Here is a 25,878-nt window from a genome sequence, read left to right on the forward strand (position 1 = left end):
GATGCACACACCACTTTGTGTGTGCCCTCCAAGAGTGGAGTCTCTGTTTCCCCCAGTCCGGTCGAAGTCCTGCAATCAAATCCCACTAGCCTTCAAAGTCTGATTCTCTGGGAATTCCTCCTCCCATTGCCTGATCCCCAGTTTGGGAAGCCTGAGGTGTGGCTCAGAACCTTCACTCCAGTGGGTGGACTTCTGTGGTATAAGTGTTCTCCAGTTTGTGAGTCACCCACCCAGCAGTTATGGGATTTGTTTTATTGTGATTGTGCCCCTCCTACTGTGGCTTCTCCTGTGTCTTTAGATGTTGGGTATCTTTTTTGGTGAGTTCCAGTGTCTTCTTGTTGATGATTGTTCAGCAGTTAGTTGTGATTCCGGTGCTCTTGCAAGAGGGAATGAGAGCATGTCCTTCTACTGCGCCATCTTGAACCAATCTCCCATCACCTCTCTTTTATAAACAAAGGATACAATACTACATACCGTATTTTATGAGGTGTTTTTTTTTTAATGCAGTTTGTAATATATCCTGGAGCTCTTTTCTTGTCCATACATAGAGAGTTTCCTCCTTGCTTTTTATAGCTGTATAGTACTCTCTTGGGTAGATGTTTTGCACTATATAAATTTGAGTTCGATAACATTTGGGTTTTTTTCTATTACAAACAGGGTTTTAGGGCACAGTTGAAGATACATCTTTTCATACATATGCTTCTGTAGCATAATTCCCTAAAGGAAAATCTTGGGCTATCAAAGGATAAATGCATTTATAATTAAATAAAAATTGCCAGATTTCTCTTCGTGGTAGTTGTATACTATTTTTCACTTTTACCTGTAATATATAAGACTGCATTTCCCCATATACTTACCCACAAAATGGCATTGTATAACTTTTGAATTTATGCCACTATGGTTGTTTAGACTGATGGCTTGATGTAGTCTTAATTTGCATTTTCCTTTTTTTTTGGAAATTTCTTCTTTTTTATTTTAATTTTTAACTGAAGTATAGTTGATTTATAATATTATATTAGTTTCAGGTATACACGTAGTGATTTCAAAATTTTTATAGTTTATACTCCATTTAATGTTATCATAAACTATTGGGTATATTTCCTGTGCTGTACAATATATCCTTGTAGTGTATTTATTTTATACATAGTAGTTTGTACCTCTTAATCCCCTACTCCTAGTTTAGATTTGACATCATGATAACATACAATATTTGTCCCTCTCTGTCTGACTTATTTCACTAAGCATAATACCCTCCAGGTCCATCCATGTTGTTGCAAATGGCAAAAAAATTTTTTATGCCTGAGTAGTATTCCATTGTGTGTGTGTGTGTGTGTGTGTGTGTGTGTGTGTGTGTGTGTGTGTCTGTCTGTCTGTCTTAATCTATTGATGGACACTTAGTTGCTTCCATATCTTTGCTATTGTAAATAACTCTGCTATGAATTTTGCTGTGCATATATCTTTTTGAATTAGTGTTCTCATTTTTCTTCAGCTTTATACCCAGAACTAGAGTTTCTGGGTCAGATGGTAGTTCTATTTTTAGTTTTCTGAGGAACTTCCGTACTGTTTTCCACAGTGCTTGCACCGGTTAACAGTCCCACCAACAGTGTACAAGTGTTCCCTTTTGTCCATATCCTCACCAACATCTGTTATTTGTGGTCTTTTTGAAGATAGCCATTCTGACAGGTGTAAGGTGATATCGTTGTTTTCATTTTGTATTTCTCTGATGATTAGTGATGTTGAACATCATTTCATGTACCTGGTTGGCCATCTGTGTGTCTTCTTTGGAAACATGTCTATTCAGATCTTCTGCTCATTTTTAGTTGGGTTGGTTTTCTTTTTTTTTTTTTGACATTGAGTTGTATGAGCTGCTTATATATTTTCCATATTAACCGCTTATTGGTCATATCATTTGAAAATATTTTTCTCTCGTTCAGTAGGTTGTCTTATTTTGTTGATGGTTTTCTTTGCTGTGGAAAAGTTTTTAAGTTTAACTAGGTCCCATTTGTTTATTTTTGCTTTTGTTTCCTTTGCCTGAGGAGACAGATCGAAAAAAATATTTCTACAATTTATGTCAAAGAGTGTTCTGTCTATGTTTTCTTCTAGGAGTTTTATCGTTGATGGTCTTTAGTTCATTTTGACTTTATTTTTGTTTATGGTGTGAGAAAACGTTCTAATTTCATTCTTTTACATGTAGCTGTCCAGTTTACCAAGCATCATTTATTGAAGACACTGTCTTTTCCCCATTGTATATTCTTGCCTCCTTCGTAATAGATTAATTGACCATAAGTGTGTGAGTTAATATGTAGGCTCTCTATTCTGTTCCATTGATCTGTGTGTCTGATTTTGTGCCTGAACCATACTGTCTCGATTACTGTAGCTTTGTAGTGTAGTCAGAAGTCTGAGAGCATGATCCCTCCAGCTCTGTTCTTCTTTCTCAAGATTGTTTTGGCATTTGTCTTTTATGCTATGAATTGCAAATAATTTTTTCTCTGTCATATGTCTTTTTATTTTGCTTCTTGTTTTTTTTTTTAAATTGGTATTCAGACTTTTTATATTTTTTGGTAGTGAAAATGATTAATTAAAATAATTTTTTAAATGATTCTAGATTTTAAATTAGAAAGAGCCTTCTTTAACCTAAGGATATGTTTTCTTCTAATAATTTATTTTTAATGTAAGCTTAAATTGATATGGAGTCTATATTAGTGTATAGTATGAAGTATAAAGCCAACTTTATATTTTTCCAGATGGACACCCAGTTGTTCTAACACCATTTATTTAAAAAAGTTCTTTGCCTACTGATTTGAGATGTCACCTTGCTCATATACTAAATTTGTGTAACTATTTGAGAATATTTTTTGAAACCAGATTTTCTAAAATTTCAGGTTCAACTATGTTTCCCTTTCATCATGCTTCTCCAGGTAAAATAACCTTTTAGTTATTCATCAGTAGCTTTTTTATGCTGCATTTGAATGAAAGAATTGAGAAGGAGGTGTGATTATTTCCCGTATAAGGAAATAATTTAAGGAAAACCATGTATAAACCCAGAAAAAATAATTCTCCAGATATTATCGCTAGAAAATCCCCAAGCAACAGGATTTTTTTCTTTTTCTTTTTAAAGATGTTGCCAAGTCATTTCGTACCACTCAGGAGGTCTTCTCCTACAAGTGGTCAAAGGGGGAAAGCCCACAATACTTAAGGGGAAAAAATGAAACAAAAAACATATATACCTCTCCAAGCATAAACCTCCCACTGCTAGTCACTGCCCCCTTTATTAGGAAACTATGAAGTTTTTACCATAAAAGAGAAAAGTAATTCACTTAAAAAAATCTTCTCAAGCCAAGTAAAGGGGTTATACTGCATTCATATGTATATAGTTAGACTTATTTTCTGGCAGCAATACTTAGAGTAAATCTTGCTTATTTGTGCAAGGAGAGTTTAGGATAGTTTATTGGCAAGTACAAAGATATTGTTTCAGTAACTCTACTGGCATAACAAGATATAAAAATAAGACCAAAGCCAATATCTATAAATTCAATGTGTCCAGGTTAGCATGTTTCACACCAGCACTAGTGGAGATCTAAATCTTGTGTCCTCACTTTCCCATAACGTTAGCAGAAAATGCAGTGCAAAACCTTTTTAAATGCTTTATGGGTTCTTCATTCTCCAAGACCAATGTAACTATTTGTAGCAAATCTCCTTAAGAAGGTTATCATCATTTGTTAATTCTAATTCCTCACTTTACAGACTTTCTTAAACCAACTGTGTTTCTGGATCAGCACCGCACATTCCAAGTATTCTGAAACTGCTCTTTTCAAGGGCAGCTATCACCTTCATGTTGCTGAAGCCACGGGTCAATTCTTAGTTCTCATATTACTTGATCTAAATGCTATGTTTGTCATTGATCATCCTCCTCTTTGAAACATACTTCACTTGGTTTCCAAGACATACTTTCCTGTTATTTTTCTTACTTTACTGGCTACTTTTTCTCTTCAGGTTCTTTTTCTGATTCCTCCTTATATTCCTAATCTTCTGACCCTAGGGCCTTCAGAGTCCAATCATTAGGCCTTTTCTCTTTCTTATCCACCCTCACTCCCTTGGCGATTGCCTCTACTCTCACAGCTTCTAATACCACCTAACTCTCCCTGATGATATCCAGATTTATATTTCCATTATGGACCATTCCCCTAACTCTATAGTCATATATCCAGCTGCCTACTAGTTGTCTCTTCAATAAATATCTCAAATTTAGCATGTCTGAAACTAAGCTCCTCTTCTCTCTCTTTCCTCAGTCTGTTCATAGTCTTCTCCATCTCAGTTAACAAAACTTAACTTTCCATTTGCTTAGGTCAAAACCTTGAGACATCTCTCACACTCAGCATTGAAGCCACCAGGAAATCCTTTTGGCCTCAGCTTCAAAATATTTACCTGACCACTTCTCATCTCCATAGCTACTGCCCTCATTGAAGCCATCATCTGGATCATTCAAAGAGCCTCCCCACTGAGCTTTAGGCTTTTGTCCTTGCCCTTCCACAGAGCAGCTATCCCTTTACGGTGTAAGAGAGATCACATTCCTCTGTTTAAAAATTCACAGTGCTTCCCATCTCAGAATAAAAACTAATATTGTTACACTGGCTACCATGGCCCTTCATAATCTTTTACCTTCACCTCTCCACTCTGACCTCATTTTCTAATACTGTACTTCTCCAGACTCACTGACCTCCCCACTGCTCCTTGATTCATAAGCTCACTGTATTAGTTTTCTATTGCTGCTGTAACAGATTACCACAAACTTAGTGGTTTAAAGTAACACAAATTTTTTATCTTACAGTTTTATAGTTTACAACTTGGACACAGGTCTCACTGGGCTAAAATCAAGATGTTAAGAGATCTGTGTTCTCTTCCGGAGGCTGTAGAGGCAAATCCATTTCCTTTCCTTTTCCAGCTTCTAGAGGTCACCCACATTCATTGGCTTGTGGTACTTTTTGGCCATCTTCAAAGCAAAAAAGATTGCATCTCTCTGATCCTGCTTCCATAGTCACATATCCCCATGACCTTAGCTGGGAAAGGTGCTTTGATTTTAAGGACCCAGTGTGATTAGATTAGGCCCATATGGATAATCTCTTCATCTCAAGGTTGGTAACCTTATTAATATCAGCAAAGTCTGTTTTGCCATGTAGAATAACACATTTAAGGTTCCAAGGATTAGGATGTGGATATCTTCGGGGGAGGGGCATTATTTTGCCTAGCATACTCATCTCCTTAAATACTTGCTCGTATATCATCTTTTCAGTGAGGTCTTTCCCCACTATCCTATTTTAAATCCACCACCACTACAGTATTCCCTCTCTTAACTTTTCTGTTTATTTTGTAATAACACTAATCCCCATATAATATACAGTGTGGTACATATTAATAATTTAGTTTGATTTTTTGATCTTCCCTCATCAGAGTATAAGCTGTGTGGTATCATGAAAGTTGGTCTGTTTGTTTTATACTCTACCCACAACATCTAGAGCAGTGCCTATCATACAGTATACTCTCAGTAGATATTTGTTGAATGAATAGGTGAAAGAAAGAGTGGGGATTAAAACACAGGGATCCCACCTTGTTTCTAAGATAGACTTTCCAAATCAAAGGATGAAATATATTTTCATCCAGTATCCTCATGGATTCATCATAGAATTTAAAACTTACTTTTATCCAATGGACTTTACTATGTATTAAGTAATTGCATTTACTGGTTTTTAACATGTGTATAGTGACATAGTGGATCCTCAGCCCTTGAGTGAATAGTGCCTTATTCATAACAGGGAATAGATAACACCTCCCTTGATCTAATTTGATCTATAGTTTATTGATTTCATAACTATCAAGTTGAGGATGATTCCCTCTATTCCTAGTTTTCTGAGAGTTTTTACCATGAATGGGTGTCACATTTTGTCAGATGCTATTTTTGTAGCAGTTGATGTGATTGGGTGATTTTTCTTCTTTAGCCTGTTAATATAGTGGATTATATTGATTGATTTTCAAATATGGAACCAGTCTTGTATCTTTGAAATAAACTCTACTTGTTCATAGAGTGTAATTCTTTTTATATGTTCCTGGATTTTATTTTCTAATATTTTTTTGCTCATATATTCATGAAGGATATTTGTCTGGAGTTTTAATTTTTGTACTATCTTTGTCTTGTTTCAGTATCAGAGTAATAGTGGTTTCATGGAATGAGTTGAGAAGTGTCCCTGCTCTTCTGTTTTGTAGAAGAGATTGTGGAGAAGTTCTAGCCAGGGGAATAAGGCAAGAAAGGGAAACAAAAGACATATAAATTAGAAAGGAAGAAATAAACTGCCCCTATTTGCAGATTACATGATGGTCTATGTAAAAAAAATCAAAGGAATCTACGAAAAACTTCTAGAGCTAATAAGTGAGTTCAGGAAGTTAGCAGGATATAAAATAAACATTCAGTAATCAGTTATGTTTCTATATGCTAACAGTGAAGATGTAGAAACCAAAATTAAATAAAAATACCATTTATATTCACTCAAAAAATTAAATAGGTGTAAATTTAATAAAATATGCAGTACTCGTATGCTGAAAACTACAAAACACTGATGAAAGAAATCAAAGATCTAAAATGAGTGTAAAGCATAGTAAATATGTCAGTTCTCCCCAGATTAACATGCAGATCCTATAAATATCTCAGCAAGATTTTTTATAGACATAGACAAAGTTATTCTAAAATTATATGGAAAAGCAAAGGAACTAGAATAGCTTATACAGTTTTTAAAAAGAAGAATAAATTGGTAGGAATCACTCCACTTGAGTTCAAGAATGATGGTATACTACAGAAACCAAGACTGTGGTGGTACTGGTGAAAGGAGAGGCACAGAGATCAATTGGATAGAATAAAGAACTTAGAAATATACCCAGACAAATATAGCCAGTTGATTTTTTTTTCTAAATGTGCAAAAGCAATTCAATGGAAGATGAATAATTTTTTCAATAAATGGTGCTGGAGCAGTTGGATATCCACAAACAAAAATGCTTCAACTTAAACCTTACATGTTATATGAAAATTAACTTAAAATGTTTAGTACATTTAAATGTAAAACTATAAACATTTTGAAGATAACATCAGAAAATCTTTAGTACCTAGGGCTTGGTGAAGATGTCTTAAAGAAGACACCAAAAGTATTATTCATAAAACAGTGATAAATTAGACTTTATCAAAATTAGAACTTCTGCTTTATGAAGACCTTATTAAGAAAATTAAAAAGACAAGCTACAGACTAGGAGAAAATATTTGCAAACCATATATCTGACAGAAGACTCATGTAGAATACATAAAGAACTTTCAAAAATCAATATAAAAAGCAAATAATCCAATTAAAAATGGGCAAAGACATGAAGAGAAATTTCACTGATGAGAGTATATTATGGCAAATGAGTGCATGAAAAGGTATTTAATATTACTAACCATTAGGGAAATACAAATTTAGATAATGATGAGATATTACTCCACACCTCTTAGAACAGCTGAAATAAGGAATAGTAACAATACTAAACCAACATTTGGCAAGGATGTGGAGAAAGTGTATCTCTCATATATTGCTGGTGGGAATATAAAATGGTATAGACACTTGACAACAGTTTGGCAGTTTCTTAAAAAATTCTAAACATATACATTTTCCATACAATCCAGCAATCGTATTCCTGGGCATCTATTAAATATTCATTGGAAATTTATGTTTACACAAAAACCTGTACACAATTGTTCATAGAAGCTTTATTTGTAATAGCCCCAAACTAGAAACAACCAAACTGTCCCTTGATAGGTGATGGTTAGACAAACTGTGGTACATCCATACCGTGGAATGTTACTCAGTAATAGTAAGGAATGCACACACACAACTTGGATCTCAAGGACATTACAGTGAATGAAAAAAGTCAGTCTCAAGAGATACATACTACATAATTCCCTTTATATAACATTCTAGAGATGACAGAGTTATAGAGATGGAAAAACGGATTAGTGGCTTCCAGGGGTTAGGGTTGGTGTTGAGGAGGGAATATGAGTACAATTCTAAAGGAATAGCATGAGGGAGATGTTTGTGGTGGTGGAATATTTCTGTTTCTTGATTGTGGTGGTGGTTATATGAGTCTATACATGTAATAAAACAGAAAAAGCCCAGCAAAAACGTGCTTTCAGATAAGTCTATCTCCGGGATGATGGTGTAAATTGAACCATAGAGTTTGTCCCACCTGGAGAAAAGAAATAGGAGCATACCGTGGAGATATTGCAGGTTTGATTCCAGACTACCACAATAAAGTGAATATTGCAGTAAAAAATTGATATAGAACTATACACGCTCATTGTACTAATGTCCAATTCCTGATTATATTAATTATGTAAGATACGACTGGTGGGGAAACTGAATGAAGATTACATGGGTCCTCCTTATACTACCTTTGCAGTTTCCTATTTATAATTATTTCAAAATGAAAGTGAAAAAAAATTGCATGTTTTACTTCCGTGCATCTTATGGTAATCTAAAGAAAACACAGATGCCAAATGTGCTTTTTGGAGAAGTAGTGCCAGTCATTTTAAAAATTATCTTCTATTGAGGTAAAATCACATAACATTAAAATTAACCGTTTTAAAGCATACAACTCAGTGGCTTTTAGTACATTCACAATGTTGTGCGATTATCACCACTATCTAAGTCCAAAACACTTTATCAACCTGAAAGGAGACCTTGTACTTATTAAGCAGTCACTCCCTACTCCCCCTTAACCTGCAATCCCTGGAAAACCACTGACCTACTTACTGTCTGTACTGTGGATTTACCTATTCTGGATGTTTTATATAAGTGGAATCATACCAAATGTGACCTTTTTTGTCTGGCTTCTTAGCATGATGTTTTCAGGGTTCATCCGTGTTGTTGTATGTGTCAGTACTTCATTCTTTTTGTGGCTGAATAACATTCTATTGTAAGGATGTACCACAGTCTGTTTATCTGTTCTTCTGTTGATGGACATTTAGGTTGTTTCCACCTTTTGGCTATTGTGAATAGTGCTGCTATAGACATGTGGTGGCAGTTTAATACAAGAAAAGAGTTATTTCCAAAGTTCATGGTTTCCTTGTGGAAGGTGTAGAGTCCATGCAGGTTATATATCATGGATTGCGACTAGTAACTCTAAAGCTTTTGTAATTTATTTGGGAAAGATGACTTGTCACTGCGGTTTTCCCATTCATTCATCCCAGGTGAATCAGATATTGGAGTGGTTAGAGATAACAGCACAGGCACTGACTGCTTATTTTGGGAGGAACAAATAAGAACGCTTTATGAGATCAGAGACAAAATGTCATCATAATAGCAATCATAAATTATTAGATGAAAGTCAACATTGTGCTCATCAAGTGATCGAGACATAAATATTTTATTCCTTAAAGGCTTTATAAAAACATAAATTTAGGAGATAAAGTACTTTAACAACAACAAAACAGTATGAACCATGGAGGTGCTTAATCTCTTGGGTCCAGTTTATTTAATATGTGGTCATCTTTGTGTCCTTAAATGCTTCAGAAATTAGATATATAACACTTTAAAGGCAATAAGGTCACTGTTTTATAATCCTAGAATTCAAGAACTCTCCAGAAATGTTTTTAGGCATATCCAAGTAAGTTTATTCTTTCTCTGTACAGAACAAATCCAGCTCTTTCACAGCCTTTCTTCTTGGTTAGCTCTTTCAATTTTAAGCCATTGGTTTTCAACCACACTGTACATTAGAACCACCTGATAACATTTTCTAAAATACCATTGTCTATGCTGCCGCCCAGATCAACTGAATCAGAATCTCTAGGGACAAGCCCAAGCATCTTAATTTATGTAAAGATCTCAAGTGATCCTAAGGTGCTGCCAGAGTAAGGGAGTAGTGCTTTAAACCAGTGGTTCTCAAACTTTATGAGCATCAGAATTACCTACAAGGCTTGTTAAAAAGAAGCGGGGTCCCACACTCAGGTTTCTGATTCAGTAGTTCTGGGTAGGAGCTGACATTTTGCATTATGAACAAGATCCCAGATGGTGCTGATGCTGCCAGCCCAGGATCCAATTTTGAGGATGATGAATTAATCTTGTCCTTTTCACTCAGTGAAGATGAGGACTGGTCAAAGTCCTCCATATAAATACCCTGAAAATGATTCTTTTCCCTTATTTTAGAGAATTTCCTTTAGCATGGTAAGATAACGGGCCCCATAGTCAGAATGCCTGGTTAAAATGCCACTTGTATATAACTTTGGTCAAGTTCCTTATTTTCTAAAGCCCCAGTTTCTTCATCTGTGAAATGGGTATTATATGCTTGTTTTGAGGGTTAAATTTGATAATATATGTAAAATGATTGACATACAGTAAATATATTTGTTAACTTTTCTTGATAGCTTTCATCGTCAACTATTATAACTTTCCTTTGGTCTAATTGGCTATGAAGTTCTGTGCTTCTTATTGGTGTAACAAATAAGGAAATGTATGTTAAAAATCAGGAGGATAGTTAATTTGGGAATTCAACCGAGGTTCTCAGAGAACTGACTGAGAGTTTATATATATGTAATGATTAAAAGCTTCATCTCTGGAGTCAGAGAACCCTGGGTTTGAGTTCTGTCCAAAACTTTTCTGTTTGTTTTCCTCTGAAAAATGATGGTAATAAAAGTTCCCTACATATTGGGTTATTGTGATTGTAACAGAACAGATAATGCAAGTACAATGATTAGCACAGTCCTGGACATATCTTAGGTATTCAATAAATGTTAACTATTATTAAACTGAGGGTAATTGATTCCTAACTGCTCCTTTAAATATTAACTCTCCTTTTTCCTCTTTTGAACTGGTGTGTTTTTATAGCTCTTTGAGGTATGTTAGGAAGGAATGTAAATTCTCCAAGGGGAATGCAACTATTGAAAAGAAATTTGTTTACTATTTCCTCAACACTCTTCTAAATGCAAGACCGAAAAGCAGTGAAGATTTACTTTTCAAACACTGAATAACTTCACTATTATTTCCATTGCCAGAATTAAGAGAAAAGCTGTTGAAACTCCTGGTCAATCATTAGTTTCAATTTCAGGCCTTCAGTTGGGCATTTCTGTCAGTGGACAGCCTTACAAAATAGGGCTGCTGCCAGTTCTCTGCTGTGACTTCCTGGCTGGGATGTAGGGAAGTCCTTCATACGCTCTCTGGCAGTGTAAGTGGAGAAACCTCTATTTCAAAGGCTTTTTTTTTTTGTATTTTTTATTTGACTACAGAATGGAAATAATCCCCCAAATACTCTGGACATGATGCAAACTGATCTTGAGGGACTGCAATATAGTCTTTTCCATAGATATAGTGACTGGAGGTACTGTTTTATTCATTTTGCAAGAAAGGGTGACTCTGGTGTTGATAGCAGTAAGTCTTGTTTCCCAAAGTGTGGTACAAATTCCACTGGGGATATGAAATATTTGATGCGTGTTGCATGGACAGATGCTTATTTTAATATTTAGTGTTTATTTTAATATACATTAGGAAAAAGCACACATGCTTGTTTTCCCAGATACTCTTGTTTAAGGTAAATCTAAAATACATAGAAAGCTTAAACTTTGAGGTAAGGAAACAGGTAAACAGTAGTATAAGGGGCATGTATGCAGTTTTGATAAATACAGTGAAGGTGAATGTGATACAGATTCAGGAAACATTTTGCAAAACATGCAGGCTGTTTGGTACCTCAGGAGCTAACAGTCCATCTGTATATATCACAAGTAGAAGGAACATTTACCAATAGAGAATGAAATGGCTATGACAATCTTTTCCATTTTTGTATGGTTGTCTTCTATTCTAGCCTTTCTTTCTTTGCCACAATTGTCCCCTTTAAAGATTTTTACTAAAAGTGAGCAGCAGCAGGAAAGCAGACTAAGATGACAACAGCAGCTAGGCCAACTTTTGAACCTGCAAGAGGGGGGAGAGGTAAAGGAGAAGGTGATTTGAGCCAACTCTCAAAGCAGTATTCAAGCAGAGACCTACCCTCTCATACAAAGATAAAATATAGACAGACCACTCAGGATGCCCCTGAAGAAGTTCAGAACCGTGACTTCAGGAGAGAGTTGGAAGAGAGAGAGAGAGCTGCTGCAAGAGAAAAAAACAGAGACCGACCAACCCGAGAACATACAACCTCCTCTTCAGTGTCAAAGAAGCCTCGGTTGGACCAGATTCCCGCTGCCAACCTCAATGCAGGCGACCCTCTAACAGATGAGGAAGATGAAGATTTTGAAGAGGGGGGGCTTCCCTGGTGGCGCAGTGGTTGAGAGTCCGCCTGCCGATGCAGGGGACACGGGTTCATGCCCCAGTCTGGGAAGATCCCACATTCCGCGGAGCGGCTGGGCCCGTGAGCCATGACTGCTGAGCCTGCGCGTCCGGAGCCTGTGCTCCGTGATGGGAGAGGCCACAACAGTGAGAGGCCCGCGTACCACAAAAAAAAAAAAAAAAAAAAGATTTTGAAGAGAAGAGTGATGATGATGATACTGCAGCTCTTCTTGCGGAGCTGGAAAAAATTTAAAAAGAAAGAGCTGAAGAGCAGTCCAGGAAGGAACAAGAACAAAAGGCTGAAGAAGAAAGGATTTGTATGGAAAACATTCTGAGTAGAAACCCTCTCCTTAATCTCACTGGCCCATCCCAGCCTCAGGCCAACTTCAAAGTTAAAAGAAGGTGGGATGATGATGTTGTTTTCAAGAACTGTGCAAAAGGTGTAGATGATCAGAAGAAAGACAAAAGATTTGTAAATGATACGCTGCGATCTGAATTTCACAAAAAGTTCATGGAAAAATATATTAAATAGTACAGTTTTATGTGCTTAATTAAAGGCTGTAAAATGTAAACGATATGACTTTATTTTGGTTTTTTTGTTTTTCTCTTCCCCCCCATCTAAATTGTGTATAGGCTTCCCTAATTTTAAGTTCCAAAGTATCTTTTCCTTTATTGATTCCTAACTTGATAAGGACTGGGAATTGGTTTCACCAGTTGCCATCTCAGTATTTCCAGTCATACGTTTTTCTTTTGAATATGGGAAAAGGAATCTGCTTGTAATAAATATTTTTAATAATCTGTGTCAAAAAAAAAGATTTTTACTAATTACAAGAGAAAGATAAAGAGGAAAGAACCAACACACATGTTCAGTGAAAAATAAGGTATACATTTTTTAGATTTAATGGGTGCTTCATTTAAGATTACCATTAAAAATGATGTCTTTGCCTATCAATTTATGAAGTAAGAGCCTGGTTAAAGCCATTATATAATATTTTCACATGTTTTATATGCCACTGGAATTTATTTTCTAATTTAATTGCCAAATTCCTAATCTGATTAGATTCTTAGGGGAAGCAAAATTAGTATTGGAGAAAAAAATAGATAAAATAAGGTTTTCTTTACTTTTGTGCAAGTCATGCCAGGCTGTATGTTTCATGTAAGATTAATAGAGGAGTGTTTCAGTTCTCTTTCATTTTATCAGAGGCAAACACTTGCTAGTTTATCTTACCATCCCAGGAAACAGAATGGGGTGATATATGCCACAAGTCTAGTCATAAAAGAAGTTCTTGAAAATAAGGTCATCTTGTTGAATTGGCCAGAAATGAGTTGGATAACAAGTCATGCTGATGAAGCCATAAATGGCGTCCACATTGCTACCATGGTTTCCAGAGAATAAAATTCTTATCATGCTACCAAATGTGACTGGTTTATAAGTCTGACCTAATGGTGTCTCTGTGAAGTAGTATATTCTTACTAAATTGTTTCCAACTTGTTTCATTCATTCAACAAATATTTATTGAGCACCTATTATGTGTCGGGCACTAACTGTTGCAGCTGTGGGTGATGCAGCAGTGAGAAAAAACATTGAAGTCCTTGCCCTCAAGGAAACCAGAGCTGTTTATGTGAACTACCATTGCAAACATGGTCACCCTCCTATATGAAAATGTGCTTCTTAATTAAATATTCTGATTTTTAAGAGGTTCAGAAGTGATTTTAAACAATTAAAAAGATGAAATGAGGGGATATGAAGTCAGGCCGTAAGATTCAATTAAACAAGTTTAAAAGCAGGACTATTTTTGAACACAAGAAAGAGAACTCACATTTTCAAACAACAAGAACTAACATTTAGAGCACTTGATATGCTCTAGACACTTTGCTCAGTACTTTATATCCATTATCTTATTTAATCTTCACATCTCCCTTATATAAGTGGTACTGTATTATCATCTTCATTTTATGGATCAGCACACTGAGCTTAGACTAATTAAATGTCTTGTCCACTGTAATCCAATCTTGTTTATTAGCATAAACAAGAAACAAACAAAACTAAAGCAATCCGTCTCCTACCTTGACATCTATGGAGGAGTTTATCCAATTTGGCGGGAGGAAACAGAAAAGATTAGATTAACACAGAGTATGAATGCAAGACTAAAAATCAAAGAGTGATAGATTTTAGAAAAATTCAGGGATCTTATTTCCCTGAAATAAGTGATTGATCCTTTTTCTTCCTCTACCTCTGAGGAGCAGAGGTTGTCACAACTCTCTAATCACAAATACAAAATAACAAAGCCCTCTATGTTTAAGTCACCGCTCAATGGAGGGAATTTATCAGCCTTGGCTACAAGGATTAGCCACAATCCAAGTGCTGTTGGATATACATGAGTCTTCAAATGGTGATTCCAGCCATTCCTTTCAAATACGTGCTATTTCTTAGTTTCTGAGAACATTTAAAATACGTTTTTTCCTGAACTTGGAAAAGTTAAGACAGAGAGACCTTCATGTTTTTCTCTCATCTAGTATTCAAGACTTCTGTAGGGAAAAAAAGAGAGAGTAAATGCAAAGTGTTTTATATGCTTTTTCCTGTAATAAAATCTCATTTTACTGGATCTTCAATGGAAATCTTTCTCCATTCTGGTATGAGGGGAATTTTGGCATCTGTATTTCTACTTGGTACAGTCTCCAGCTGTTTGTTTACTTTTCTGACTTGGGTACTTGTAGAAGTTATCTCTGTTGTAGAATTAACAAGTAATCTCACTCTGGAAAGTATTTCTGCAGTGTTTCTTGAATGGTTCTTCAACCATGGCAATGTCCATGAGTGGCTAGGAGTGTTAGGTATTATTCCACTGCCACTCCGGGGATTTGCTTTGGAATCCATGGACTCTGAGTCTCTTATGTAGCTCTCCAGAAAGTGAGGTTTGGGGGCTTAGGCAAGATCAGCACAGGAAAACCTCCAAGGGAGAGTGATTCTTCTATGTCTTCAGATCTCATCATCAAGAATGAAAGTGAATGAGTCAGTCAGACAGTCAGCTGGATCACAAATATTTATCAGTTGCTGCCTATGTGCCAGGAAAAGGGTACAGAGTGATCAAAAAGACAGATAAAACCCTAGGGAGGCTCTAAGCTAGTATGAAAGACCAACATGAAATAAATGACTTTGGGTCAATATTAACAGTCTAAGTAAACCAGATGTTAGTCATTTCTGTATATGGAGCAAGGACCAATGATTCTTCTCACTCGCCCTAAAGAAGTCACTTGCCCAAAAGCATATATTTTACTGAAAGTGATGAGAGATTTTTACCTCATAGGAAATGCCGTTTTGCTCCAGATCTCCGTACTTGATATATCTCTCCCAGTTTCTCATAGCCACACAGCCACAAGCTTCCTCTCTCTTTTGACTCTTCTCTAAACCTCTTTGGCTCCAGTCCTCCATTTCCAGATCTCTCCTTGCATCCCTTCTCTCCTTTCTTAGGTAGACAATTAATTCTGTCTCATCTCTTTCCAGCTTGCATAGCTGCAATTAAAAACTGACTTAGCAAGCTGCACACCCACTAATTACCAAGAATTTCTCTCATTAGAAGGCAGGGGAATATTTATATAATAATTTTTATTTCCTCACCTACCTATATATCTCCACCCACTGTAGTGTCTTCCTCATCCCCACCCACTGCAGTGTTTTCACCTCTTTGCAAAGTCTTCCCAAATGGTTTGAGAGTTCCCAACTGATATTTCACATGTCCCTACAAAGTGCTGTCAATCACCAGGTGATATCCTCCCTCTTTTTCTTTTTCTGTTAGCCCCCTGTGGTTTTTTCATCTGTTGTGGATACTTTTGATGCCTACACAGTCACATGAAGGGGTCTTGGCTCTCCCTCCAGGGTTTTCAGCCAAGTGCCCTCCTTTTAGACATAGCTGCCAGTACCATAGCCCCACTGATATTCTTGAGCCCTAAAAGTGCTAGGGCAGAGCCATAGAATATGGTACTCCTAGAAATAGAATATATTCTAAGAATATATTCATAGGATATGTGCTGAATGACATTGTGTTTAGTATGCAAGGAGGGGGAATGCTTTCCCACTCCTTTCTACCTTTCCCACCCCTTGCCATCACAGGGGTCATATGAATACTAGAGGAGTATCTGATGGTGTTTTTGAGAAATAAACTCTTATATTGTATAATTTTATTTTAGCACATGATAATCATGATATATAACAGGTGATATGGCACAGGACTGATCATTCAGAACGGACCCAAAATATAACTTGAACAATCAGATTGGATGTTTGTTAGCAGATAGGACAAATATATTGGTGCATCCTAGCTTAATATTAGCTCTGTTTTGGAAGATCGTAACATGAATCCATGAAGGCTGTGGTTGGGAAGAGAAGGAGACCAGTCTTAACTATAGAAGCCATGTTATTCCTGTCTCCTAAATTAAGAAATGTTTTCTCTCTGTTTTCTAGTACTCAGGTATTGTTGGAGGCATTATGGTTCATAGGGATGTGAATATAGGCTCCAGAGTTAGATGGACTGAGGATCAAATTCCTGTTCTGCCACAAAAAGATCATGGTCTTGGGCAGTTAACCTCTATATGCTATAATTTTCTTATCTGCAAAATGGGAATAAAATGCATAATTATGGGGGTGCTGTAAATATTAAATGAGGAAATTAATTTTTTTTTTCTTTTGCTGTACGCGGGCCTCTCACCGCTGTGGCGTCTCCCATTGCGGAGCACAGGCTCCGGACGCGCAGGCCCAGCGGCCACGGCTCACAGGCCCAGCCGCTCCGCGGCACGCGGGATCCTCCCAGACCGGGGCACGAACCCGTGTCCCCTGCATTGGCAGGCGGACTCTCAACCACTGCGCCACCAGGGAAGCCCGAGGAAATTAATTTTTTAAGGGTTAAAAAATGTTATGCATTATTATTGTACCACGTTCTTGTGTCTAACTCATTCTTTAGAATAACTTTGGCTTCATCCTGACTCTAGGCTCATCCAGTCAATGCAACAGATGTGGCCAGTCATGTAGTAGTTAGATACTAAGTAATTAATTAGCTCATTCACTCATTTCTTTTTTTTTTTTTTTCTTTTTTGCCGTACGCGGCCTCTCACTGTTGTGGCCTCTCCTGTTGCGGAGCACAGGCTCCGGACGCCCAGGCTCAGCAGCCATGGCTTATGGGCCCAGCCTCTCCACTGCACGTGGGATCTTCCCGGACCGGGGCACGAACCCGTGTCCCCTGCATCGGCAGATGGACTCTCAACCACTGGGCCACCAGTGAAGCCCCCACTCATTTCTTTAATTCTTTCATTCCTTCCACTAAAGGGCATAGTAAGCACTGGAGACCAATGATGAAAATGAGGAGATGACTTTATGAGCTCACAGTTAGAGGGGATACAGACCAAAAAAGAAATAATTAGAAAGCAGTGTGAGAAGTGCCATTATGGAGATAAGAAGAGAAGGTTATTGAAATGCATCAGAGAAAAGCCAATTATTATGCCTGGAGAAATTAAGAAAGCCTCACAAAAGAAGTAGTAAAAACTTGTTCTTAGGACAGATTTAGGGCCATCAATTTCCCATACAAGAGGTCTTCCCTATCCTACTGGAAATTTCTGGATGAGCGTAACATTTCCTGGGACTATTGTAGATATGAGATCAGAATCTTAAAGTATATACCTCCTTATTCCAGAGCTCTGATAATGCAAATAAAATACAAAGATACAAGACTTTCAAGATTAAGCTACCTTAGTATTCAACTGAGTAAAATTATTAATTCTTCAGAACATTTTTTAACTTTTTTTGAGGTATGGTAGAGGAATTAAAAAAAATATGGCTTGTTTTTCATGTTACTTCTTAAATTCTAAAGTCTTCTAAATTGCATCATTTCTGAATAATCAGCAACAACAACCAACAGTATTGCTACTGGTTAGGTTTAGTCCCTGAAAGCATATGGTCTTTAAAGTATGTCATTAGGATCTTCTAATGCACCCAGTGTCTCCTCAGCTGAAGTCCCAAAACACATAAGTCCATTTTGCATGTTCCTGTGTTTTCCAGTTGCTTAAAATTGATCTTGAGATTTTTTTTTTTGGATTGACATCAGTACTTCCAGTGTTACGTTTTTTTGTTTCATTATTTTTCTGGAAAATAAATCTGTCTCTCTTTCTCTTACTGTTTCTCTGTCCCCTCCTTTCTTTTTTTAATTTTTATTTTTACCTTTCTTAGTTGTCTACTTTCCCCTCAGGAAGTTATGCATTCCTTCTTTTCATTTGTTCAGATTGGAAAAGTTTAAATGAACAAGCATATGTAGATACACACAGACACACACACACACACACACACACACACACACACACACACACACACACACACACAAGGAGGAACAGATTTTTTAACAATCGTGGCTGTTACAAAACACAGGAGCACTTAAATAGAGATCTCACTACTGCCTTGTGTGTCTTCTGTCGATTTTTGGCTGTATTTAGTTCTTCATGAAGCACTTACAGGTGTTGGTCTTGGACTCTTTTCTTTCCAGGGATAATTTTTGAAGCAAGCAATGTTGGAAAATGTTCTCAGATAATCTGTACTCTGCCAGTGCACTTTGTCCTTGTGGGCCCTTAAAAAATCAGTTTCATGTGGGTTACCTGTCACTTTGTATGTTTGCTTTTTAGGTACGAAAAAGGATTAAATCACTTTGGTTGTATAAAATGGCTTTTAATCAGTTCTTTTTCTTCTAGGTACAATCAGTTAACCTGCTTTAAGACTGTGAATCAGTGCAGCTGGAGCCCTTTTGGAAGCCTTTTGGCTGTTGTTGGGTTAGAAAAATAGAGTTGGAATCAGTTGGCCAGAGTTCACATACTGGCACCATCACTTGCTAGCTATGTGACTTGTGACCGATTAGCCTTTCTTTGATTCAGTTTTCCTATTGATAAAAATAGGGTCAAAGGTAATATCCATGTCTTAGGTTTGTTGGGATAATTAAATGAGATTGTATGTAAGGAATGTTTAGCATAGGCCTGGAAAATAGTAAGCTTTTAATAAGTGTCATTCTTATTATTGCATGTGAGTGACATAGCCAACAAGGAGACATGCAACATCAGGAAGAGGCTACAAAGGCAGTTCAAAGACTATCGCTATGTTTGGTATTACTTGCTTCTATATCTGTCAGTTCAGAAATTTGTTATTTGGTGTGGAAAGGACTGATAAGTTTTGGCACAATGTTTTCCCCCAAGTAAATCACATTTTTTCTGGAATTTGTTTTGCCCTCTCCTCTAACTTCTCTTCACACGCCAGTCTCTAACCCCTACTGCCCTTCATCCACTGCCCTGCCCCTCCATTCCAGGACATGAGAGTCAACATCTGTCGCTTCGTTTTCACACCATGACTGCAGTTGGGAAACTCCGTTCCCCAAAATCCTTCCCAGTTCTTGGTGAAAGCCCCTGGTTATAATTCATGTTTTCCACACACACTTAGTAAAGATTTCAGTGCTGTAAAATTAATTCTATAATTATCACCTGTTCTTTATGTTCAAATGTTTACATGCTACATTTAAGAAATCACCTTCTGATAATTTTTATTTCTTTACTTAATAGAAGCACAGCAATTTCTCCCATACAGCACTTTGCTGCCTCATTAGCACACCTGATATGTTTGTTCTCAGATAGTTTGTCTATACATCCACAGGAGAATTTACGTAGAACTTCCATACCAGCATTAAAGATAGCCATAGCAACACCAAAGAGGGCCTTGTGAAATATATGATTACAATGTACCACGGGAATTAATAATTCTCAGGCCACTGTCTTAAATTGTAACCAGACTGTTTTTGTAAGGAAGTTGCTCAGTTTATGTACACAGAACACATAGGGCTGCATTCTAATTGGGGGACCAGTTTTATTTAAAATTTATATCTCAGAAAGTACTTAAATTATTCTATTTAATATGCCTATGCTATATTTGAGTGATGTTATGAAATGTTTTGCTAATTTGACCCTTCCTGATAATTTCGTAAAAGTCTAAGTGAATACAATGAAAGAATACCATCTCTAAAAATGGTTTTAATATCTTTTTCCCCAGAGTAATGAATAAATTTTTTTTTAAATTAATAATTATAGAAATTTATCATTCACTATAAAAAGTAATTTTACTAGACACTATGTCAGTTTTCTTCTTCGGGTTCCCCAATTAAGTAGAACTTTAAAAACATGCTGTTAGTTTACTAGATTTTAGTAGGTCAGCATGCACACCAAAAGTGTATTAAGGTGGACTGCTCTATTGATTTGCGGTGAATATCCTAAAGGCTCAAGGCAGTTGTCTGCGGAAGGGGCGGGAGGGCCATACATGATCGAGGTCATGCGCATCTAGCCAATTTGTAAGACGATCCAGCCGCTCCAAGCCATCAGCAATTCTTAGCATAGGGGCACACTCATGCATTCTTGTCAAGTCATCTTGTGAAAGGCTGCCTGCTTCCAGCTTGGCTTGGATGTGCAACCTTAATAAAACTCACTGAGGTCTGGGAGAAAATAGCAGATCTGCAGCAGATAGGGTAGAGGAAAGGGTCTAGAATATGTACACGCAGCTGACTCAGGCAGGCTACACGCTGAACGGTTACACTGAGGAAACCATAAATCTCAGCTACTATGCAATAAATATCTCAAGTTTTAACTAAGGAAACTATCTTTACAGTGAAATTAAAAAAATAACATTTTAGAACAAAGCTAACAGATGGCTAGTTTTCTGTGATTCTTCTACAAAAGCTTTCTTTGAGAGGGGAAAAAGTCAAACAAACAAGCAGTTTTACCTGAAATAAAGAACTAGTTTAAAGGTCAGAAGAAAGGAGCAAGTTTTGCGAGAGGCACGGAAAGAGAGTGCTGGCAGTACAATGACAGTTTTCCTTTCCTTTGCTTTCCTCGCTGCTATTCTGACTCACATAGGGTGCAGCAACCAGCGCCGAAGTCCAGAAAACGGTGGGAGAAGATATAATCGGATTCAGCATGGGCAGTGTGCCTACACTTTCATTCTTCCAGAACACGACGGGAACTGTCGTGAGAGTACGACAGACCAGTACAACACAAACGCTCTGCAGAGAGATGCTCCACACGTGGAACAGGATTTCTCTTCCCAGAAACTTCAACATCTGGAGCATGTGATGGAAAATTATACTCAGTGGCTGCAAAAAGTAAGTGATTGCTTTCAGTTTCTAAATGCACGGAGCCTTTTCTGTTCTTGCAGTGCAGCTAACTTAGAGTTCCTTAGGGGAGCATGTGTGTGTTTACCTTTTGCTCCAGGGGGGCAGTGTTTGCAAATGCAAGACGGCGCTTTCCCTGTGACTTCACGGGTGAGCAAACGTTTTTTAGGCTTGTGCAAGCCTCTGAAGGTGTGGTGGAACCCCGTTTTGTATGCCGAATACTGGCACATTTTATCACATTTCTGGTTTTCCCTTATTTAAAATTTAGCTTAAGTTTTCTATCAAAATCCAACTTAAAAAATTGAATAAGTTAGTGAAAAAATAAAGTAATAATGACAATACTAGTTTAGGATCATATCGATTTTACACCAAGAAATTTTCTTCAGCTAGGACAGAAAATCATCACCAGATACTTATTTTTCAACCTCTAGTAAAGTTAATATGAAATGAGAGTAAATACAAAATATGATATTTGATTGGAGAACTTGAATAAGTATATAAAGGTAACAATTTCAGCAAGTAGTAGTATAGTAAAGGACTGATTTCTGTCATATATTTCTTCTGTCCTTGAGAAAAAATCAGGAAGATTTATTTTAATGTGAACTCATCAGGAAGAGGTTGTTTACCCACTATGAAAGGAGAAATTGAGCCAGTGGTGGCTGTTCCCGAAGATATGCACCTGCAGATTTGGGCTGAACACAACATGTAGGCTTTGGTATGTTCCTGAAGTACCTCTTTCCTCAGGACGTTGTAGTTAAACACAGTGCAATATGGGAGTCTAAGTATCCAGATAAATGTTAATGTTGAGTATGCATTTAAATCCCAATTTGTAAAAATCAACTTAAACATTTTATTTAGTTATTTCTGTATAAATCATTTAAAAGTTTTTGTTGAAAATATGCCTATAAAGAAATAACATACTTTCTGCAGTTCATTCCCTCTTTACTCTCTGTTTAATTGTGTAACAGGTAAGCAGCAGATAACAAGTGTATTCAAATATATCACTGGAAAGGTGGCAATGTCAATGTCCCATTTGTGGAAAGCTTCTCCCCCAGGGATCTTTGCTAAAAATTCAGTTGGTGTGTATGGGTAGGAACGCAAGGAGTCTAGTCTTCTTTAAGTTAGTCAGAACAAACCCTTTAAGAAGATAAAAGATAGGGAAAGGACAGATGCTCTATTTTGTTCCTGTGTGGTCACGCTCACTTAGATCATCTCCTGCTGAATCATGCCGAGTAATAGTTATTTTACTTTTTGTCCACTAGGGACTGAACTAAGATCACTGTTATTTTATTTGACAAATTAACTAAAACTTAGTAGTTTTAGAGTTTCCAAACCTGGAATTTTAGTTAATCTTTCTATTGTAGATTACAGGTGAAAAAATACATAGGCAAAATAATAGCAAGCAAGGAGAATTCTGCAGTCCTTTGATAATATAGCTTAAATTTCAGGCACTAATTACAGCAGCAGTTTATAATAGAATATATTTTTTTTCCTTTCACAGAACTTATTTCCGTCGTGAACAAGTGAATTTGGTTGAATAGCTTATTACTATTCTCAATATACCGCCCATATAGTTTTTAATGAGAATTTAATCATAAATTAGTCCGAATTCATTGAGGGAGGTGGAGAGGGAAATTTAGTTCCAAATTGTCTTCAATGAGCTATTCTACCAAAAATGTAATATTTTGTTTGCTTAAAATATACAATCAAAATGGTGATTTAAACATAGTAATGCGTATTTTTTTTGTTGCTGTGCAGTTATTAAGCAGTAGCAGGGTAAATACATGATTCTGCTGGTTTAAATCATGCCCAGGCTTCACATGTTAATGTTTGAAATAAATTTGATTTTTGTTTGCATTGTTTTTGGTCAATGATTATGAGATAGTTTTCAGATTATAGCCAGGCATAATTATGAGAATGTTCTTTGGTTATATTGACCCTTGCTAGCATGAATCAAGCCGAATATATGCTGAAAATGTCCCTGTTGGTATGAGTCAGAGCAGTTTGGCTTGACTATTGTCCGTTTAAATTTGCACGTCTTTTGTCATTGTTAATGTGATTGGTTGGAGGATCAAGAAACCAAATAAATGCATTCAGCAAAGAACTTGCTAAAGGCTTTCATAAATTTCCCTTAATTAGAGGTTTTCCATACTTCAAGTTCTAAATTTCATGTAAGGTACTTATTTTGATAATTCAAATGTAAATCTTTGTTATTGTAACCATTTGGTATGCTTAATACTATAATTTGTACTACTTCTATTTTGATTCCCAGTAGTTGTGTTAGGATAAGAAGCAATGCACTGCAGCAACTGAGGCTATCAGTGTAAGTGTAAATAATTCATCCATTTATTCAACAAAATAATTAATCAAAGCATATGATTATTATGCAGCTCATATCATCACTATCAGGAATTTTTTTGATGCTGAATGTGTATTATCAATGCTAGAAGCAGATCGATGATAATTTATATTAATCTATTACCTTCCTCGATGTTTGGTAAACTGGGTTCTTTTAAATATTCTTCAGAAAACGCTGACTGTCACTATAAGTCACCTTATGAAACTTATACTCTCCAATCTCATTCCTCAACTTTTCTGGTCTTACAACTGAATAAGATGATAAGCAAGGTGGTCAGCAGGGCATAGGATGTGTTGGTCACTGTAAGTACTGGAACTGTTATGGCACTGGTCTCTTGATGCGATGGATTTAATTCTCGGAGATCAGGTTTCCATGATAACTTGTCGATTAACACCAATGTGAGATAGGTTTATAGCATTATCCTTACTTTTCAGATAGGGAAAAGCAATATACATAATTGTTCAAAAAATCACATTTTTATTGGGTGAAACACCTGGGCTATATGTCTAGGTTTGACTCTCTTCCACCATATAGCTCTTTTCAGAATTATTAGCAAACCATACCCATTACCAGAGAGTGACCAGATCTTGGGATAGTGACAGTAAACACAAAGGCCTTTGTGTCTTCGCCACTTTCTTGTGATTCCTTTCTACCTTTCTATTACACAGAAATGTCTGTTGTTTAATGTCTACTCCACATCCTGTGCTTTTTTTTTTTTTTTTTTTTTTTTTTTTTTTTGCGGTATGCGGGACTCTCACTGTTGTGGCCTCTCCCCCTGCGGAGCACAGGCTCCGGACGCGCAAGCTCAGTGGCCATGGGTCACAGGCCCAGCCGCTCCGCGGCATGTGGGATCTTCCTGGACCGGGGCCCGAACCCGTGTCCCCTGCATCGGCAGGCGGACTCTCAACTACTGCGCCACCAGGGAAGCCCCTGTGCTTCTTGAACTATTGTTTTCTTTCTCTCATATACCCAAAGTTCACAAATATGTGTATTTAAAACATTCGGATTTAAAATATTAGAATTTGGGGGAATGCTTAGAAAGTCTGTTTTGCCTTTGCCAAATGGTGTCTTTTCTTTTTTTGGTTGAAAGTATAAATACATTGAGTTAAAAAAAAATATGCCTTGTAACAGAGAACAAGAATCTATCTACTATAAGCATTTCACACTAGCTAAAATTGACAAATTGATTGTTAGTAAGAAATGTAGTTATGAATTACGATCCAGAATATTTTAATAAATGAAATACTTTTAATGAAGTGCTTGGCTAAATTTTTCTATTGACAGCATTTTTTGACTAACAGCATCCTCTACTTGAATATTGTATTCTTTTCTTCAGAGAATTAGTATCTGGCATGCAGTTACCTGAAATATATTAATGATGATGATAATCTTTTTAAAAGCCCTTGTATTACACATATTAACTCATATTAATATCTACTCATAGAAGGTGACTTTCATGAGGCCAGTGATGTGTGTTTGTCCAGTGTCATTTCCCCAGGGCTTAGAGTAGTATATCATCCATAGCAGATAGATAATAAATGTTTGTTGATTGAATAAATGGATGCCTTGTCTATGTGTTGCAATCTACATTTTATTATGTACTGTTAACATTTTGGATATATACCTTCCTTCCCTAAGTAGATTTTAAGTTGTCTTTTAAGCAAGGACTATGTGGAGGAGGAAAAATAATTTTCTCTCTACCCTTCTGGTTCATGGCTGAGACTTTTCTATAATAAAAAACATGTTAACAAGAGAAAAACAAACAGAAGTTTAATAACATGTATACCTCCTGTATACATGGGAGATGCCCAGGAAAATTGAGTAACTCCCCCAAATGACCCAAGCTTCCACCTTAAATACCGTCTCCAGCTAAAGACAAAAGAAGATGTTGGGTAGGGAGAGCCAGGTTTTCAGGTAAAACATAGTAAACAAGAGTATGGTTGTTATGAAGATTTAAGTCCATGCCTTCTCCATTGATAGAGTTGCTAGAGGTTTAGTCATCTTCCTCTTGGAGGTA

General features: G+C 36.7%; 2 protein-coding genes across 11 annotated transcripts in view; both read left to right on the forward strand.

The window, feature by feature from the left end:
- The window catches only part of ANGPT1 (angiopoietin 1), a 476,344-nt gene that overhangs the window by 109,268 nt on the left and 341,198 nt on the right, over positions 1-25,878 (forward strand). For 5 of the 10 annotated variants that reach the window (XM_079901385.1, XM_079901383.1, XM_079901384.1 and 2 more), the window contains 2 exons: positions 2,883-2,918; positions 21,249-21,493. In XM_079901385.1, the coding sequence (XP_079757511.1) occupies positions 2,891-2,918; positions 21,249-21,493 (273 nt within the window). In that variant the 5' untranslated portion in view covers positions 2,883-2,890. Of the gene's footprint in view, positions 1-2,882; positions 2,919-20,865; positions 21,494-25,878 lie in introns of those variants that run through there. The other 5 variants (XR_013824499.1, XM_079901377.1, XM_079901381.1 and 2 more) reach the window with 2 other exon arrangements.
- LOC307176248 (spliceosome-associated protein CWC15 homolog) lies at positions 8,513-13,054 on the forward strand. The gene is given in 3 exon segments (XM_079902177.1): positions 8,513-12,320; positions 12,515-12,576; positions 12,580-13,054. Coding segments are annotated over 3 exon segments (720 nt in total). The 5' UTR covers positions 8,513-11,941; the 3' UTR covers positions 12,859-13,054.

This window comes from Stenella coeruleoalba (assembly GCF_951394435.1).
Source record: "Stenella coeruleoalba genome assembly, chromosome: 17".
NCBI classification, from domain to species: domain Eukaryota; kingdom Metazoa; phylum Chordata; class Mammalia; order Artiodactyla; family Delphinidae; genus Stenella; species Stenella coeruleoalba.